General features: G+C 40.7%; 2 protein-coding genes across 8 annotated transcripts in view; both read left to right on the forward strand.

Moving 5' to 3' along the window:
• Positions 1-218: 218 nt before the first annotated feature.
• Positions 219-19,392, forward strand: rxylt1 (ribitol xylosyltransferase 1). The gene is made up of 7 exons (XM_072435567.1): positions 219-448; positions 568-759; positions 935-1,037; positions 1,119-1,433; positions 1,511-1,681; positions 1,770-2,451; positions 19,380-19,392. Exons 1-6 carry the CDS (start codon positions 304-306, stop codon positions 2,170-2,172), a joined length of 1,329 nt encoding a protein of 442 aa, XP_072291668.1. The 5' UTR covers positions 219-303; the 3' UTR covers positions 2,173-2,451; positions 19,380-19,392.
• srgap1a (SLIT-ROBO Rho GTPase activating protein 1a) overlaps positions 3,586-20,974 on the forward strand; it is a 72,818-nt gene continuing 55,429 nt past the window's right edge. For all 7 annotated transcript variants that reach the window (XR_011924527.1, XM_072435561.1, XM_072435562.1 and 4 more), the window contains exon 1: positions 3,586-3,760. Coding sequence is in view for 6 of the 7 variants with exons in the window: in XM_072435561.1 (XP_072291662.1) it covers positions 3,697-3,760 (64 nt within the window). In the remaining variant the exon portion in view is untranslated. The remainder of the gene's footprint in view (positions 3,761-20,974) is intronic.

The following is a 20,974-nucleotide window of genomic DNA, read 5'->3' on the forward strand; positions in this document are numbered from 1 at the left end:
GGCTCCGCCTCTATGTACGAGAAGGCACAACATTCCCTGCTCATATTCATCAAACACAAATGCACTATTCTCCAGTTAGAGTGTCTAACACGATAGAAAATACTCCATTGTCAACTGTCACGGGCTTCAACGAGCCATGATATAAGCTTAAACCATGAATGTATATAGTACTGTGTTATTTTCTCACAGGCATGTATTTGAACTGCCTGCATTTTGGTGTCCACGTGATGTAAACAAGGGTCCTTATGACAGAAATGAAGACTAGCTGCAAGATGGTAACCTGAGATTTAAATAAAAAACAACATGAAAATACCAAAAAGAAAACTTTTTCTTCTTATAATTTTTGCGTATGTAGCATTTTCACTTTACGCTGCATACAACGTGTTTTTTAGTACCAAAGCAATCTCCCGTGTTCACCGAGTGGTAAACAAAGGCAACGCACTGTCGGGTATTTTCTTACCTATTTGTTTTACTAAGCGCTCAGTTATACTTGTATAATTTTAAGTATCATTACACCAGGAGCGATGAAATGAACTATTTTGAAATGTAAATCCTTTATATTCGTAGGTGGTGTTAGAGATGGAGGAGCTGCGCCTGTTGTTGCGGATGAGTGGAATCCGTGGGAGAATGAACTGGTGGACTACAACTCAGCCCTGAACAAAAAGAGAAACGCCTTCAAACAGTATTTGGACAAAAATAAGATAAACAAAAACGAACCTAAGAGATACAAAGTGCAAATCTGGGGGAAAGCCGCTATAGGTACGTGATTTTACTATCAATTAATCGATCAATCAATCAATCTCAATAATTGTATTTCAATTGTCAAGACATTGTTATATTTTAGGATTATTTTTAAATCTTTGAGTTATTGCACACTAAAATTAAGCAATATAATGCTAGGTGTTAATATAATATCTGCTATCCATTTGTTTAGGACTTTACCTTTGGGAACATGTTTTAGAGGGACCACTTAACCCCTCAGACAAAATAGCACAATGGAGAGAAGGAGAACTGCAGTGTGGAAAGGTTGATTACAGGTAATAAATACAGCACTGCTGTAGTTATTCTCTGTTTACTTATAATTTACTCCTTGTCATTTCTTTCCCCCCCCCATCTAGTTTTTATACAGGACCTGCTGTTGTCCAGGGCCACGTTCCACTGGGCATGAATAACCTGGTTGTGGTTCTGAACGGCCGCGAGCAACAAAAAGTCTCCTATTCAACACGGTGGTTAGAGCATATCCAAGCTCTGGTACACTCGCGCACTGTGTCACATGTGGCTGTGGTCTTGCTGGGGAATGAGCAGTGCAACAATGACTGGATAGGTCCTTTTTTGAAGAGAAATGGTGGCTTTGTTGATCTTCTGTTTGTTGTGTACGACAGCCCCTGGATTAATGACAAGGATGTCTTCCAGTGGCCTCTTGGTGTTGCAACGTAGGTCGCAATTAGGCAACAGTACATTTTTAAACAAACTTTTCAATATAATATGTAATTTCACTTTTTCTTTCTAGATACAGGCAATTTCCTTTGGTTAGACCAAATGCCCAGCTGATCACATCAAACAGACAATACATCTGCAATTTCTTAGGAACTGTTTACAAAAATTCCTCCAGAGAAACTCTCATGCAGGTTCTCTCTAACTCTGGCTTGGAAAAAGAATGCATTACCTCTGCCCGCGAAAAGTAATTCCTTTGTCATTTTAGTGACTTCTAAATATTTGTTTGTGTGAAAGGACAACATACCTGATGTGTTTATAATCGTTTGCAACAGGTGGCTTCCTCAGGAAACATCAGACAGTCTGAGGCTGTACCAGAACGCTCTGGCCCAAAGTGAACTCACCCTTTGTCCAGTTGGATTCAACACCGAATGCTATCGCATCTATGAAGCTTGCTCTTATGGGTCAGTGCCAGTTGTGGAAGATGTCCAGACCCCAGGGACATGTTCAGCAGGGTCCACCGCTCCCCTACGTCTGCTAAAAGCTGCAGGAGCTCCATTTATATTCATCAGCGACTGGAAGGAGCTGCCGTCCATATTAGAGAGGGAAAAGGCGATTAGTCAGGAGCAGAAGGTAGACCGGAGAAGAAGACTGCTGGAGTGGTACGCAAGCTTTCGACAGCAGATGAAAGAAAGGTTCACAGAGATCATTGAAGACACCTTCTTTAAAAATGCCTGACCCGTCCTTATTATAAGTATTATTATTCAGTCTTAATCTGTGGTAAATTGAGATCTGTGATTGTTTTTCGTATTATAGTAGTGTCATGCATTTATGAAATTAGTTTTTAGAAAATTTTTAAATGGTAAAGGTGACAGTTGGCTTGAACTTTTTATACAGTGTACTGTTTACAGTGGTGGAATGTTAAGTTATGCTGCCTTTGCATTATCATATGCATAGTTATTTCACTTAGATTTATTCAGCATAGTTTCAATGACAGTGAAATTATAGCATCTTTGAGTCAGCCGTTAAAAACATTAATATTTTGTTCATTTGTGTATGTTTGCCATAATTACATCAACGCATCTACATATATCAAAACCGTGTTGAACATAAAGATTGAGTGCTAGATTGACAGTTTCTAAGATATAGTGCAATCAGATCAGAAGTGTTGTGCTAATATTGTTGGTGAAAAGCATAAGTGAGTGTTAGTGATGTGACATGTTGCCTTTTGGTCATTACATTTGAAATATATTTAAACGTATTTATTTAAGTGCTTTGGTGCATGATTGTTTTAAAAAAAGGTGCTAAGAAATAAAGAATGATTCTAAACGATTCAATTCCTCCTGTAGATGGCGCTGCAAACACATTTATGGAAAGTTTAATTGCTATGACAGTATTCAATTAACTGAAATTGTCCTCGAAACTTTTTTTTTTTTATTATTATTGACGAAGCACAGCAAATATCCGATTTAAATATGTAGATTTGGTAACGATTTGAATTTCTTAAACATAAATTGAAAGTAGGATAAAGAATACTTCGGTGATACAGTTCGATAATGTACTTAGTGTCTGGAAACAACAATCTGAGAAGGTCCTTGTGCGTCTCGGAGCAGCACGTACGCGTTTGTGTGACTCGGATCCCTCCCCGTCCTTCCTCCCGTCCTCCGGTTCCTCCCGTGCTCCAGCTGCTCTGCTGCAGTCGGCCTGCCCTGTCTGCTCCTGCCCTGTCTGCCCCTGCCTGCGCCTCTGCTGCTGCTGCTGCTGCTCCTGCCGCCGCTGCAGAGTTGGCGAGAGACCGTCGAGGGAGAAGAACCGGGGGGAAGTGTGCGCGCGCGGGTCCCCAAACTGGAAACGACTCTCTCACAAGTCTTTGAACTGAGCCTTCCACCGGAACAGCCCCACGAAGAGCTCCCGATCGCCGCGGCGCAGACCTCCCAAACTTCGGACGCTGAATCTGGTCCTCGGCGCTTGGACGGGCGCAGCTCCCATTGAGCGCGCTCGCCCTGTTGGATCGCGGCTCCAGAGAAGAAGGGAGGACATTGGACAATGGACTAAACGCTCCCGTGGCCCCCCGCGATAAGCTAGTTTTTAAAGTGGTGCTAACTGTTCGCTTGAGGCGTCGTTTTCAATTTTCTTAGCCCGTTTCCCCCCGCCCCGCGTCTGGTTCTGTTTGTGGGATGCGGCCGCTGCTGTAGGAAGCCGCTTGTTGACAAACAGTTTCTGCAAGTTTTCAGCAGACGGTGTCCCTGAAGCGGAGGGAAAATGTCCACGCCGAGGTTCAAAAAGGATAAAGAGATTATTGCGGACTATGAAAGTCAAGTAAAAGGTAAGAGGATCCTTTTTGTTTGTTTGTTTTGGTGAAGTGTTCGGGATGTGATCGTGGTTAATTGGGAAGCAGCTCGTGCATCCTTTACCTGCTGCACTTATATGAGTCATAGTGAAGATGCAGCGTGTTCACACCATGAAATATGCACCCGCAGATTTATGCTCAGCAAACTAAGCACGAACGTACGCGTTAAAAATGATTTGCTTCAATTTAAAAAAACGAGTTTAATCAACAGCGTGTGAATGAGCCATTTATATGATCTATTATAAATGGCTTTTAACTCCAACTCAAGACATCTGGGCAATGTCAGCTCTTTCCTTTTGAATGACTATATTAATATTGATTTCTCATCGATTCAGCAGATTGTCTCTGATTGTTATTGAGCTGTTAAAACCTGTTACTGCCACGATGTAAGGAGTTAGTTTGATGCAATACTTTTGTTACTGCTTTTCCCACGGTATTGCAGAGTGGATAGAAGGAAAAAGCACAGGTTCAGGCAACACACCTGTAGAGAAAGAAAGATAACACGAGTGCTTGGAGGCTCCTCAAAAACATAGTGTAATATTAATTAATTCCAGTCATGCCAGTGGCCCACCACACGCACACACACACAAGAAGAATAGGCCTATAACTGATTTGGAGGTGTGCAAGTCACAGTGAAAATGGCACCCTAAATTATCACGTCTTCCTCCTTCAAGCTTGACTGTGCATGCAGGTCGTATCCCCAGACAGAGTTAGCTGTCCCTTGCTCCAGAGTAACCATGGGGATTTGGCCCAGAGCCAAACAGCACTGTTCCTTAGCACTGTTGGCACCCCTGAACACCACCTATCATGTTTCCTGCCTCAAATGTAGAGGAAAGCAGGGAGAGGGTCAGTGGGGGTTGGGGCAGACTGTGGAGAGGACAAGTGGGCAGTGCTCCTTTGGGAATTAAAAGATTGCATGTGGCTGAGCACAAGCCCTCATTTGCAAAGAATGTCAGGCAGCCTTTCTTCTCCCGGTGACGATGACTAAGAGCGTTTAGCCTATAATAGAGCCTGATGCACAGTCATAGAGGATGCTGAAGAAGAGATGACGAAGCTTCCCATTTGTCACACAAGCCCCACTGGGATACTCAGAGCAACCTAATGCTGTGCTGAATGTTCGGACCGCTGGTTAATCGATGCTTCAGGATTGTTTTAAGGCTGATGTTGTCCTGATCACACAGGTGGACATAAAGCTCGGTGTGTATTGTGTGAGGATCTCAGAATGTATTTCACATGGGAGTGAGTCATTTCCCTAAAATACTGTGGTGGTTCATTTTGCATTGCAAATATAGTGCTGATGTCCCCCACCTTGTTTAAATGCACACATAACTTTTTACTTTTTCTTACAATGTGATACTGTCATCCAACTCAAATTTGTTTTGTATCCTCTTCCTCATATAACGCAGTGCCCATCACATTACAAAGTGTTTTTGTGAAATGTGAGCCATGAGAATTGAGAGTGATAACGAGGGGATCACATCTGCAGTTGAGCAGAACAGCTTCAGGCAGAGTCTGGAGAACACACACCGATTACTCAAGAATTAGAACAATAAGCAGCCACAAGGACAAACGAATCAGATTCAGCTGCATTCATCATGTCCATGGAATAAAATATAATGTTTTGATTTAGTTCTTCCCAAATCATTTTGCATTAGATTTACATTAACTACCCTTTCCCTTAATTTTGTAAAAGAAATGATGTCTAAATTAAAGGGGTTCTGCAGCAGGAGGATTTAATTTAGCTCTCTGCTGAATCTGCACACTAGTGGAAAAAAACGACAACAATAAAGAAGAATTTCTTGCAGTGGAATTTTATGGAGCCCATTGGTTTCAGTCAATTAAAGTCAGTTGAAAGGAATTAAGCTTTGGTGCTTTGGTGGAACAGAGAGGCGCTCCCCTCCTGGGTAAAGTTGGTTTAGTGTCAGTCTGCAGAGAGGCGTTTGGAGCTCAGGGTCGTGACTCCAGTGGCCGAATCCTCGAGCTCTCAACAGGGGTCCGATCCCTGGACATCTCCTCTGAGCTGCCTTCTCTGCCATTGAAACGAGACCCTGAAACTGACAGCTTGTCTTGTCTGTTCTGGGTCTTTCAACAATTTAAGGGCGGTAAGTGAACGATTGCAATTAGTTACAAATCCTCTTTCTTTTTCTGCTGCAAAATCCAAACGTTGCCATCTCATCAACCAGGCCACAGACCAGATGTCACACACATGTGGCATCTGGTTCATGTGAAGTAAAACTATAATTCTGATTTACATACTCTTTTGATGTTTGGAGAATAAAATAAGAGTCACTCAGAATATTTGTATCTGTTTATTTTTTTATCACTACCCCATACAACCCCACTTTTTTATACGTGTTTTGTTTTCCATTCTAATTGTCAAGTGGTCTGTGGAGAAGTAATTGGCTATCAGCTTAGTATCCCCACATCACCTCAGGCTGTCTGATGAGCAAGTGTTGTTCCGACAAGTGTAACCAGGGACCGTGTGACAATCGTATGACTTAACAGCGGGTGGTAGCCACAGCCACGTCTCGCTGTACATTTGCAGTCGTATAAGGATGTCGGGTTTAAAATGACAGAATAGCAACGACGTGGTGGTTGTTGACTTGTTGCGTGTGTGTACTGGCAGCGGGGCTATAATTAGACTCCACCTTCGTAAGAGGCAAACAATGTGGCAAACTGCAGGCTCGTCGGGTTGCTGATTCCCCCGATCCCGTGAGCTTTGCGTCCTCTCAGTCTGGAGAGGCGTAGATGGAATTTAGAGGCTGACACACTAAAGGCATCCCAACACCTCGCCAAGCACTTCTGCACTGCATTACGCACCCTTCACACACTCGCCATCTGTTTTGGCTGCTCCTCCTCCTTCTAGGTCTGTGTGCATTGTGTGCGTTTCCACTTGATGCTTTGGTGTAGGGTGCTGTTGAACTGGGGTGCTGGGTGTGGCAAGTGCGTGGGCGCCCCTACGCGACTGACTCAATGGTTATTGACTGCACCATCTGTGGACATTCACCCCTTTTTTGCAGTTTTAATAAACCCTGTCTTCTGCAGGCAACACTCTAACTTCCCTGCTGTGCTTTTCAGAGCAGCCACAAAGGCCCGTCGGATATTACTGCTGTCAACCCCCACAACCCGCAACACCTTCCCTGGTCCAACATCATACAGCTCAAGACAAACACTAGCAACTTTAGCATCATTGGTTTTTTTTTTTTTTTGGGCACAATAGTAGTATAGTACCACACAGTATGGAGTGAATGAATAATGCACTGCAAAACGCTTTGAATGGAATAATAGACCTGTTGTTATAAATCCAATGATTGATTAATTGATGAATTCATTTTAAACATCGGTAACTTTGCTGCATGGAGATTTCTAATGTTGTTGCCTCGTATGGTATTTAATCTTGTACTCTATGAAGAAGAACAGATTACTCCATCAGGCCAAGTTACAGGTCAAATCTGTGGTGAGGCGAGCTAGTTCGCCGTGAAAATCATGTTACGGTATTAATGGCAACAATAATTCTATATGGAATATTCCAATCAAAGCAGAGAGTTCTCCCCACCAGAAAGCGTACATAGTGTACTTTGAACATTGCAATATGATGCATATTGAAAACTGCTTTACTTCTGGACTTTAGACTTTATTCTTTGACTTTATTCTTTGCCTTTTGTTGTTGTTATTGTTGTTTTATGGCGATTCTTTGCCTTTATTCTTTAGACCTTTTGACTTTATTCTTGACTTTATTCTTTGACTTCATTCTTTAGACTTTATTTTTTAGACCACCTCCTCCCTGTACCTCCATCATCAAGCAATGGAAGGAGTACTTTTACGGACTACGACAGTCTGAGGACTACGAAAAGTCTGAGGAATAAAGTCTGGCGGTAATGCAACAATTGGATGCCAACCGCCATAAAACAACAACAACAACAACAACAACATCTAGCAACAGAGACTCGCCGCTAAAGCACTGTTCACACCACGGCGTCAAATTCACGCCCGACGCAGAAGTTAGACGCCTGTACATTTGAAGACAGACTCCCCTGACGCGTGTTCTCGACGCCCCGGACTCCCGTTCGTAAAATAAAGTCAACAGCAGACGTGCGTCCAAGTCGTCCTGTGCACATGCGCAGTGGATGAATTGTGCAAGTGTTGCTTTTCTCGTGGTGTAAATGGAGTTTCATGGAGGACCATGGCTTTGGTTTATTAACTTTACAAAGTCCAAAAGCGGAGGCAATGGGCTCCGGGGCCCGTCTGGGAGCCGCAGATATTTCAGAGGTGAGCAGAGTTTAGTCAATGTCATTATTTGCTCCAAGAGCTGCGTCTTAAGGATGTTTTTTTTATCTTGCGGTGTTTGTTTTGGGTCTTCTTCCGGGTTGTGCATAGCACCTCACTGGAGCATCTGCTGCAGAAAGTTGGACAAAGCTGAACATATCGGCGCCGGCAGCTTTGGACCTTTTCACCTGAATCCTGTTGATAGGGTTTGATATAATATCAAACAATAATCAGAAGATATTTTGGCAACCCAACAGAAATGCACTAAAACATTAAATTCATTGGCTGAGGTTTAAGTATCAGAAAGATGTTGGACTGACTGTAAAAGTATAACCAAATACCACATTTATTCATTTGATCAGCTCTTTTTTAGCATTTATAAAGAACATTGACATTGGTATCATATTCAGCCTATCTTCAAAATTACACTTAGAATATTATTTGATATGTAGCCCCCCTCTATTGCCACACAACAGGCCTGTGTCATCCATATAAATAGTATTTTATGACTTTTTGGACTATATGGGATCTGGGTTCTGTTTCATATTAACCATTTGAAAGAACCAATGGAAACGGGTCATTGGTGGTTTGCTGCTTTTGGTTTTGCGCTTTCTGGGCTCCTTTCATTCCTTCAGACCGCTGCATATGGGACGGGGCCTCAGCATATGGGCAGACAGGAAGGCAGACAGACTACTTTTGACCACCGGGCCCTGCCACTGCCTGCCACCCAGTCAGGCCTGGATTAGACCACGTCGGGGACCGGGGGAAGGGCAGAAGACCAGCCGCCACGAGGTCAATACAGTGAAGACGCAGGTTATAAGCTGCTGGCGACTTGGGGGGGACTTGCTTTAATCTGTCTGTATGTTCATCTGATTGATTTGACAGACCTAAGCTGTTTAGTGGCAGTGAAAGCTTTTGAAGATTGTGGCTAAACATGCTGTAAATAAAAGCCCTGTCTAGCACTAGAATTCCCCTTGAAACCAGTGTCGTACCGCATTGTGTACCCGAGTTTCCGCTCAACTTGTGAGAAAAGTCCTATTACAAGTCGGGGCTTGTTCAAGAGGGCAGGTTGTTGGTGGAGTCTTGGAAAAACAACCTTCTGGGAAAACGGGACCACGCTTCCCAAGGCGATCTCCTTTACTCAAACCTGCCTCACGTGGCATCCGTCCAACTGTGTGACTGCGTGAACAACTTTCAACAAGCTGTCTTTGCAAATCAAACAACCTCAAAGTAATGGGATGTTCAAGTCTGTCAATATATCGGCCCAAAGTTGCATCAGGCTGTAATGCTTTACGTAGAGCTTCAAGAGCAGTTTATTCTCCCTCTTACTGCGACCTACTTCTTTCTATTTGTAGCATACCTGGCGTAGGGAATTTAATGATACTAGCTAGATTGACGTGATAATAGTATGGGCCGCCTATGTTTTTGTCTTTTTTATTTTATGTCTGTGGCCGATTTAATCACCCTTCGAACCCATATGTCCATCCTTTCCAGAAATATTGCACTTAAACAACATTTAAATGTAGAAATAACTCTACCAGGCTATGTTTATTGCCGTGGCATGTCAAGAAGACTGGTCTAAAGTTTATGCAATTGCTTTTATTGCCTGAAAGGATTTAACAAAGAGCCTAAATTACATCATTGTCCCGTTGTGTCGCAAAAGACAATGCAAGTACATAAAATGCACTGCGCCATATGTTTAGGCCATCAAACCAGATGGTGCACACCCAAGAAAAAATGTTAAATAAAGTAACGGCAATAAAATATAGAAACTTGCCCAATGCCAAGAAATCCCACTAAAAACTAAAAATACAATTGCTGTGAACCATACCATTGTTTAGTGCGAGAGTCCATATGTCTCTCTCTGAACGGCTACGCCCCCTCCAGTCCAGGCCAACCTTAACACAAGTTTAATTTACTGCATGTTGTAACTCTTTATTGACCCCCATTTTCTTTCTTTTTACCTTGACCTCATGACAATGGGGCAAGAAGGTCTCGTCAATAAGCCAAAGACCACCCTCAAGTCCCTGTGCCCTTGTGCCATGAAAGAAAGTAGAAATTTGTTTGGAATAAATGCCAGATTGTGAGTAACGTCATTAATTATAGCTAGCTTAAAGGTGCACTGTGTAACTTTTCTCTTGCTTGTATCCATGGTATGTTATTGCTTTGCTTGGAATGTTCCATGGCATTTAAATTGTCTACCTCCATACCGGTGACGGCTAGGGTTAAATAATTACATTCTTGTTTGACAAATCGATCGTCAACTAAAAAGTGGCTCACAAAAGCTCACAAAACTATGTAGTGTTTTTTTTATCTGACCATATCTGACCAAACTGCAATCACGAGACTAAGATCACGTGGGAGTTCATGCATAACAACTGTTTTCAGACGAGTACTAGGAAACGGATTCACGTGTTGGATCACAGATTAAATTCAATTCACTCTCAAATCTTCTCATTATACCATCTCCTTTTTATCACTGTCCCATATAAATCCTTCTGTTCAAAATGAAATAATTAACTAAAAACTCATCCAAATTATAGGTTCACTCACATGATAAGAATGCATTGTTTTCAAGGTATGTTTCAAGCCATACGAACGCCTGTAATGGAATAAAAGCAAGATATATAAGTTTAATGCTAATCTTTCCAGGCAATCAATAACATCTCCATGGAGACAAGCAGGTCGCTGACCCTCCACCATCAAATTTACTTGATGCACTTCTAAATAAAAAAGTCAATACAAAATACAGATTTTATTTTTGAAAGAAATACTGTAATGTTCCGAAATGCGTTTGTTGTGGTCACTTCTTCCTTTGGTTCTGTTTTGAGTCTGGCTCGGTGAGGAGTTTCCCATGGACTCAGCCTTCATTTCACCCGGCTCACAATAACGTTCATTCATTGTGGACTGCAGCCATAAGGACCCAGGAGTCAGGACTAAGACTGGTTTTAGAGTAAGTCGTGACTCCACCCTCCCCATAGAAGGAAACTAGAGCCTGCTCTGTGGTTTTAGCTGCGGATATGTTGAGTGTTTAGAAACGGGGGGGAAAGGGAGCCATTTACGGATAAAGATCTGTCAGCTATGTTCCCCGAGGCTCACCGACACACGCTGCTTTTCCCAGTCACAAATGATCTCTGCACCATCATCACCAATACAGAAATGTTGTGCGTTATGTCACTAAATGACTCAATCACTCATGTTCTGACAAAAGGCGATGGGCAATGCGTGCGGAACATGAGGGCATGTATCAGAGCTGCTCTATATTGAGTACAGTACTTCACTTTACTCACTGAATATATGTGGCAAGAAAAGAATTACACGTTGCACTAAATATAACTGCTATATCTCCAGTACTAATAGTAAGTTCATTCAGAACCTACTATTATTATTACACTTTTTTCCCCTTCTGTCTAAGAAAAGTTGATTATAAAATGGTATAACCTCTTTAATGTGTTTTCACTGTCCACTTTTTGTGGTTGTTATGCAATGGATGAAACCGCAGACACTTCTCACGATGGTCTTGTCAGTACAGTCATATGACTTAATGTCTATTCTGAGCAATATTACTCATTCACACACATTTTTGTCTTTGTAAGTCCCTTGTCTTCAGTCACTTGCTGACCCCAGGATGGCGGCCTTCTGTCCAGTCCATGCTGACCCTGGACTCACTAAACCACTGACCTTTGCTCTCTGACCTGAATCACCCTGCCAACCCTTTCCACTCCAATTAGCCTGGTGTGGAGCAGCAGCCACACCAGGGAGTCTGGTCAATTCAAATCTGTAATTACACTCTGGCTTTAATCCCCTTTTTCAGATGTTTTTGAATCTGGTGATGACGTGGGGAGAGAAAGTCCCCCACAATCACAGTGTAAAATTGTGTATGCGTCACAGGAATATGTATACCAGTAAATATATTTAATCATTGTTTATGTTGAACTATCTTGATCATTTTTGTATTTTTGCTGCCCCAATTTGGACTGGTACCACTTCTGATATGAAATGTCTGTTTGGAGCGGAATTCCTCTTGGCATAAATTCCTGTTTGTTGTTGCACTAACACAAGAATCAAACCACTTGCAACAATTCGACTTTGTAAGCCACTGGAAAATCTGTTATGGCACTCCACAGTGTAATACGTTCTAACGGCCTTGTTGCCACATCTTTCCTCGGCTAATTATTGAAATTATGTCTACACAAGGAAATCCTATTGGCCAAGCTATAAAAGCACCCAGCAGGCAGATTGCAGCGGCATAGTAACTATTTGCAGTTAGTGTTGAAAGTCTTGTCACGTCATTTCTTATTCTGCAGGATTTTTTTAGGTTATCTTGGGCTGTAGTGCGGTGCTCTCTGTGAGAAGTCCCAGCAGACTCCTGACAGCTTTTTTAATAGTTTAATACGAATGGCATGAGCTGCAGAGCAAAGATGTTTTTTTTAGATCCCCCTGCAGATTCGCTGATCCTGTTCCAGTGTGCTCCAGTTTTGGATTTCTAAATGGAGCAAAGCTTTGACACTATGGCTGTAGTCGACTATGGAAATTCTTGGTCAACTTAACATATGCCTTGTGTGTCAACTAATCGACTAAAAGGGGACGTGGCGTGGCACTGACAAATGTTCTCAAAACTACGTACACGGACTGCTTGAGAATAAAGAATAAACAATCAAAGTTGATGAAATAAATAATAAAATATATATAATAATATAAATATAAAATGTATTTTTATATATATAAGTAACAATTACAACTATAAAAAAATACTATTACAATTTTTTTTAATGATCAACTAGTAATTATTCTGATTAATCGTTGCAGCCCCAATGTACCCAGAGAAGTAAACAACATCTTCATTGAGTGAAAAGGCAAATTAAATTGTCCAGTCATTACTAAACTGTATTTATCTGACTCCATGCATTTTCATTTCTGCTGTTGTCCATAAATCCTTAATCCTAATAAAATAATTTGTTGAAATTTTTACTAGCCATCAACCGATATATTGACTAAAGGACCAAATGACTACAGCCCAAATTGACACAGGATGATTAAATAAGTACCACAAAGTTAAAATAGTTTGCTTTTGTCGGATGCCTAATGTGTGGACAATGGTCTCATGTATCTTTCTGTATGATCAGGAAGTGCGGTCTCCTCTGGGATATCCAGATTTATCCCACTGACTGTGCAGAGCAGAGACTCTTTCTGCTTGACTGTGGCATTCGGAGGAGCAGTACGAGGAGTTCCTCTCGAACCAAAATGTGGCCTCTGTCCTGCTCCTCTGTGGGAGACAACAGAGAAAGGGCCAGTCTTGCCCTGCTATAGTGCAGAAAAACAAAGAGTGCTGAAAGCTGATCAGTCTGTTCTTTTCTTCTGTCTGCCTCTTTGTCCAGCGTTGTGTCCCGCACTCACTGCAGCTGCCCTCAGGTCCACCGTGACCAGTGTCATTATATTTGTCCTGAGATGTATAAGTGCACGCCTTGATGTTATTTTAGTTTCTAAGTTTCTTCTTGAACGTGGTGATTGTTTATTGCAGTAACATCTGCACAACATGACGTTTGTCATGTCACTTTTTGCAAATATTGAAGTTGTCATTTATCTGGGTTATCATCAGGCAAGCAAGTACTTTTGAAAAGTGCCATCTTTGCAAAGTATTTTATGTAGAGAACACAACTCCAAATGATTGGAGTAAGATTGGAACAGTATTCTAACTCATGCTCTAATTCATGCTCTTGCCCAAAATGATACTGTGTTGTGGTAATTGTTATTTCTTGCAGTAATTGAGCGAAATATCAAATCATAAATTAAAGCCGCGATAGCGGCGAAGATGGCTCTCGCCTCCCGCCCCGCGCACCTTCCCGCGCACCTTCCCGCCCGTCCATGTTTTCTGCTGCGTTTTGCGGCATACCAAACGAAGCTCAGTAATTCACCGTTGATGATTGCGTAGTTTGCGATTCAAATAGTAGTTTGTCAAACAAAATGCAAGATCGTGCTGAACGCAGACCTGAGCAGAGAGAAAGAGAGAGAGCCTCGGTGACCCGCGACTTTTCATTGATGTTCAGGGGGTCAAAAATATCTGTGTTGTGGCAAAAATAATAAAGCCTAAAGCCTAAAGAATAAAGCCTAAAGAATAAAGCCTAAAGAATAAAGCCTAAAGAATAAAAGCCTAAAGAATAAAAGCCTAAAGAATAAAAGCCTAAAGAATAAAAGCCTAAAGAATAAAAGCCTAAAGAATAAAAGCCTAAAGAATAAAAGCCTAAAGAATAAAGCCTAAAGAATAAAGCCTAAAGAATAAAGCCTAAAGAATAAAGCCTAAAGAATAAAAATTTAAAAGTCTACAGAATAAAAGTCTACAGAATAAAAGTCTAAAGAATAAAAGTCTAAAGAATATTCCCTCCTCCCTGTGCCTCCGTCTTTCTGCACCTCTGTGGGTAATTTCAAAGTCTTTTCAAATTTTGTCTAATACTTAAATTTCAACTAATACATGTAAAGACACGTTTTCAGCACATTTCTGTTGGATTGCCCCGACTATCGTTTGAGGGATTCTAATATTTGTCAATATCGTACATCCCAATTTGGGCAATGCCATTTGAATGTGCATCTGTTTAAATAAAAGCAATAACCTGTCAAACGTCCATTGAAGCGCCAGCTGTGGTCAATACCCCAAAAATGGGTCAACTCAATTTAAGCAAAATGTAAACGATCGGAGGCCGCTGAACGCAAAGTTGAAGCTCCAACATCAGATGATTCAGTCCACTGTCAGTTATGTCTCCACAGCTAACATCGTATTTCATTGTATTTCCCCGGACTTTCTCAAAGCCATTTTTAGTGTAAGACGTGTCATCTTGAGAGCTGAGAGCCAGACTAAGAGGCTGCTCTCGTACTGTGGACGCAGGAGGGGACTGGTGGTTAAAGCTTCCCTCAGGGTAGGTCGCTCCAGAGCTAACGGCATCTCGCTCTCTGTCACTTCCTCCATATCGACTTCCACTGTAATTATCTCAAAACGAGCCCCTTTGAAGCCTCCCAGTGTATATTTTTATGAGTCTTGAAGCAGATGACATCGGTTTTGTTTCAGGCCTCTTCTGATCATTCAATAGTAGGCAACAAATGAGTTGATACTGTAACAAATGTCTGTTATAGTTTTCCTAAGTATATTTTAATCTTCTTACATGCTATTTTTTGCCTTATATTAGATTCAAGGAACATTTGATAGTTGCATGATGAAGCATTTTCTATTTATTTATTGATTTGAAAAAGGACACATTACTCAACATCAAACAATGTAAATGTGCCCGAGTTGGCTGATATGAAATATAAAACACAAAACATAGAACAAGACCAGAGAGAAACAGACAAAATAAAAAGAACACAAGTAGCACAGAACATTTAAAGAAACAGAAGCTTTATTTAACTGCACTGCATTGTCATACCTGCACATTTTATTTAAATTTCAATAAATAAACTTCGATGATGCATTTTCTTTTTCCATGAGGACATAAAGATCACCCCTTAAAGACCTTCCAGTCTTAAACTTTTGACAAAGATTTTGACTGATTGTACTGAAGGATTTGTTGATATATAATTCTAACCCGGAATTATTAAAATTTTCACTCTACTCAAGAAGGTTTAACCTGGCTCTGTACATTTTTAGTTGTGCCTTTTGACATTTTTTACACACAAAATGCCTTGTTTTTATATGAAATGTTACATGATAAACATTCTTTTACACTGGCAGTGTCTCGCCTTAATGATTCCCCTCATTCCTAAAACAGCTGTTTAAAATGCATGTGTGCATATTTTTGGAGCTATGAAGTATGTCTTATTAGCATAATGAATCTCTTTGAATTTTAGATTCAGCCTGAAGTATGGCTTTTGGCAAATCACCTTTAAGACCATGTTGCAATATATTTATATGTTTTGTCTCAATTTTACTGCCAACCTAGAATAAATCTTTCTGAACAGATTTACCATTTACTAAAAATTGCGATCCCAGTGCTGTTTTTATATTCATCTTAAATCTGTGCACCTCCGTACTGAATCCTCTTGTATTTTTCTAGTAGAAAAAAATGAATGTGTTTTCCTGGGCTGTAGTCGACTAGTTCAGCATCAGTTAATCGACCAAAAGCATTGCGGAGTCAACCTTTAAGAGTTTTTGATTTCACCATGTAGTTGTACCAAAAGATCAGAGGAGATTACAAATATTTAAACCAAAAACCACTGGTAGACGGTGTATTTATCTGTACAAAGGTAAATGAAACTCACAATTCACTCACAAATAACAGGCTTTCTCCTTTCGACTGTTGTCAATAGGAATCCCTCTAAATCCTAATTATATTTTTAGTCGTCCTCAAGAGTTCCCTGCATTATGATAAACATTATTCGTAGTTGTATCAAATCCTTTTATGATGACCTTTAGAACTTCAGCTAGCACACTGCAAAACTCGGGAACAAATTAAACGTTAAAGTAAGTTTGTAGATACTAAACTAATTTCCTGCTTGAGTCCACAGTGGAATTAGAACAAAGCAATGCTCTTTAATCAACTGGAATAATGTGTCAGAACTAAAGCACTTCCCTTGAGACTGAGCAAACTCGAGTAAGTAAAGGGAAAGATTTGGTTTTGTCTTAGCTGGTCCCAATTGTCTCACCACATCAATCAAAGGCAAGCAACTCTACTACAACACCAACTATGTCAGCTTATAAGACTGTAGATTTGATAATGGCAACACCTCTCAAAATGTCTAGACAAACTAAATAAATAATTAAAAAATATGTTTATTGAATGATTTGTAGTGTTTGTTATGCGTGTTGTAGCATGCATATGGAGGAAAAAAAGAGTGATATAGCCAACCATTAATTGTACATTATGAAAACAGATAACAATAGTATCTTGTTGTTATTAATAATAATGTTAATTGCAAAAGAAAATTGAATTCTGTTTAAAAAAAAAGAAAAAAAGTTTCACCACTCATCCAAGTAGCTTCTTCAGTTCCTCTGATGGGGTTTTGATAAGTCACTGCCACCTTATAGTTTTACAATAAGAACAATAAGATAAGATAATCCTTTATTGTCCACACATGAGGAAATTTCATACACTGGGGAAATTTCGTAAAGTAAAAAAAAAAATTACAATAAAGAGTATCTGTCAAGCGTGTGAGTAATATTTTGCATAATTGTTCAAGCATGGGTCATCTAAACTCCTTTAAGCATACTCTTATTAGCCCTATTGTTTTGTGGTTTAGGTCTTAAGTGGGGAAAAGGTTGTACATTAGACTACATCAGAGATGGATTAAAAACCATATGTTTATTTTCATGATGCTAAAAATGCCTTGAAATTGAATGAATTATTCAAGCTATTTGGAAGCTTCTGTAGGTCACCTCACTGTAGCTACTGACCCGCTAAAGCATAGCCACCAGTCTCATGCTACATTAATTCACAGGCAAAGTGAGTGAAGTGTCTTCTTATCCAAGGACAACCCTATGTCATACAATTTTGATTATTACCGTAACTGTCTTTGTGTCTCTGGCTCCTTTACAGTAAGTGATGAATTTAACCCCTGACCCACACACACATTGAAACTCCTGGTGAAGAACATTAGTGTATCTCATTAACACGTCCACATGCAACAGCTGAGCACAGGGAGCAGCTCAGAGCCTCATTTAAAGGCAGAGCCCAATAATCAATACAGTGTGTGCCGTTTGTAAAAGTATTTATAGTGGAGGCCAATGTGCTGAATGTGCGCCTGTGCTGTGTGTGTACGTGGATTGTGCGTATTCCTCCAAACTTTCAGTGATTTGTCTGGGCCAGCTGCGGCTTTACAGATAAGCTGTATTACCCATTCTTTCTGACCATGAAAGTAGCCTTGTTTCTGATTGCTAAGTACTATGTGGCAGGGTTTATTCACAGTCCCAAAGTCATCCTGGGATTGTTTTTTGTGCCGTTTTTTCTCTCTCTCAATTTGTCGTTATGCTGTGACTTTTAAGACACTTGAAACATTGTGCCAAATTGTTTCCTATCCACTCCAATTATTTTGAGTAGTAAGTTATTTTCCCCAGAACATATCTACAATATTCCAAAAGGTGGTGTGAACAAAATTAATAAATTTCTTTGTGCATCAGGGAGACACAGTACCTTGAGTGTATAATGCCTTTTTGATGGCCTGTCAACAGTGTCAAGGAGTCAAGGGAGTTATTTTTTCCGCAAATTAATGACACAAAATGGTAATAACTTTTATGCTGCATATGGTAGATGTTCAAATACTGTTTCCTATATAGAGAAAAGTGCAGCTTTCAAATCCAGGTAAAAGCATCTAAATTGCCAGTTGTGAGCGTTGCGCCCCACAGTCTTCACCTCTGAATCATTTTATGCTTGAATACGAGGACTGTTTCTCTTGGTTCTCTCCAGCCTCAGTCATTGAACCCAATCAAAGGCTCCAAAACCACACATCCTGCAAGGTGCTTTTTTGTGGCATGGCATCGCGGCATAGCAATGAGCGGCCAGTAACAAGAAGAAAAACACATCACCAGACAAAGACATTCTTCCCTTGTGAATTCAAACTCCTGCTTGCACCCGTCTGTTGCCCGCCATCATTATTTTACGGTGCTGCTGTTTTTTTGTGGCATCTTTCTATCACACTAATACGCTGCGGTCATTCGCTCTGCTGATTGTGCCATCCATCACTGACCCAAACCACAAAAAGAAACGAGGTGGAATCAAAACGACATATCAGGGGAAATATAGCTCTTTTCTCCGCACTGTTGGAAAATACATTCTGACTCTCTGAAGATGTCGTTTTAATGGTGCCTAGAGGAGGCATCCAGACAACCAGGGCCATAATGTTTCCACAGAAAGTGCACGACTGTGGATAATGTAAGGATTTAGATGTCCCACCCATGCGAACGTTACAGGTATAAATAAATTCTGACTTTGTCACTTTTATGTTCCATGTGTGTCCCAAATTCCAAGACAAGAATAAATTAAGGGGATTAAACACACATTTTAAAATTAGTCCAAAATGTCCCGTATCAAGTGGACCATCTGAAGCATCTGTCGACCAATCTTGCAACGGCATGAGATGTGAATTAGAGATAAACCAATGCCAATATTTTGAAATCCAGAGCAGCCAATGTAGCAGTCTATATTTGGCGATATATGGCGCCAATCTTTGATTTAATATACCGGTAACTACAATCTCTGCTGTCTATACAGGGCACTGCTCTGCATAATTAAATATAACACAGAAACCCTAAGCCTGTTTTGATGCTAACCCATAAGAAAGAAATGTTTCACATGTAGTGCAGTGTCCCCTTTGAGCTAAAGTATAAATCTTTATAACTTTAAGCAAGTGGTCAGCCTAAACTCAAATGCATGGCCTTTTGTGATTTTCTTTTTAAATAAAAAAAAAAAAATCTATAGAAGTTTGTCATGAATTAAGAAATGCAAGGCTATATAAGCAATGACGTGCACAAAGTATACATTTTTTATCAACAGTAAAATGTTATCATAGTTTATGTTTTCAATAGGTATATAATGGGATGGGAGCACATTGGGCAAGATAACTTTGTTAAAAATAAGAAAGTATCCACAATTCCCTTAATTAAAGCACACCAGGAGCACCCGGCGATTGAACCAGTTGATAGCTTTGCATTATGTTTGCAGTCCATTCTCCACCTGCTGTCTCTGAATACACTACGGATTAACCATTAACATGGGACAACGTTTTCCTTTAGGTGTCGGAGGAATGTAGCCTGCATCTCAGCTTCTCTTCTGAGGGAGCCTCCTGGCCATTTGGTAATATTATATTCCAGATTCATATTACTGACCTGCAGACCTGGGACAATGGAGGATTTCTGTGGAATGTCAGCTACACAAGCAAAATTAGAACCAGAGGCTGAAAATGAAGGATGTCTGGGCTGCTTTGTGCGCCCGGTGTTGCATTACACTTCTTCAAATAACCCACTATTTAACATCTAGGCTACGTATCTTTACCTGATCGTATATGACCCAAGAAATGACTTGTACAAGTTTTTGTTAACAGATACAAGTTCAACATGTCGTCATGTCAGCGTCATGTCACTTGCTGGCATGATTTATTTGTTTTTGCACTGGGTGGTCTGTGCTTGTTAGTCTGTCCTTTCCTCGGGTCCATTGGTGCCACAGTGTCCCGACTAAAGGGACACGTTGTAAAGCTTTGCTGGAAGTTGCTCCTGCGACTGTGAATAGGGCAGATGAACAAACAGTGGATCAACTACAGCTAAGCAGAAACAGACAGATGGCTTTTGATTGGCGGCTTTGTAAAGCATCTGGAAAACAAAGCATGCTCATAATAGTGCCAGGTAAATAAAGCAGTGAGTGGGTGAATCAGAAAGTGGTTTAATGGTCCGAATAATTGGTCTATGTCTTCACTCTGGGAGCCATTGGAATGACCCCTTAGCAAGACCAGTTAGTTCGCCCAAACTCAAGTCTGATTGAAGGGAGTTCCAAGCTACAGGAGCAACATAGGAATAAACCTGCTTCACCACTATATGTAAATCTATAGTGGTGAAGCGAGTGTTATGTTGTTGTTGTCTAATTTGTCTTCTGCATTTGAGTCATCCGTCAATCCCGCTGGGCCAACCTGTCAGAGTCTGGGAATAAATCAATAAAGCTTTGAAAATCATATCTCGTCTTTCTTGTTTGTTGCTTCAGTAATTTTACAAAGAAAGAGCTGACAATTTTGAGTTGTAACAAGTTAGAAAATACTTGGGGGCAATAGAGAGCTTGAGTGAGTGGCTATTCCTTTCCCCCAGCTGTTTCTTCCTGTGGTCTGCCGTGCATACCTGAGATGTTGTGGCCTCACACAGGTGTAGACTCGCTCCTATACTTGAATAACGCCCTGTATGGTTAGGTTGGAGCAGGTGGATTTATGAATAGCAACATTATACAACTTTCTGTGGCATTT

Source organism: Eucyclogobius newberryi, unplaced genomic scaffold (genome assembly GCF_026437365.1).
Source record: "Eucyclogobius newberryi isolate DKJ021-1_F unplaced genomic scaffold, fEucNew1.0.hap1 SCAF_7, whole genome shotgun sequence".
Classification (NCBI taxonomy): Eukaryota; Metazoa; Chordata; class Actinopteri; order Gobiiformes; family Gobiidae; genus Eucyclogobius; species Eucyclogobius newberryi.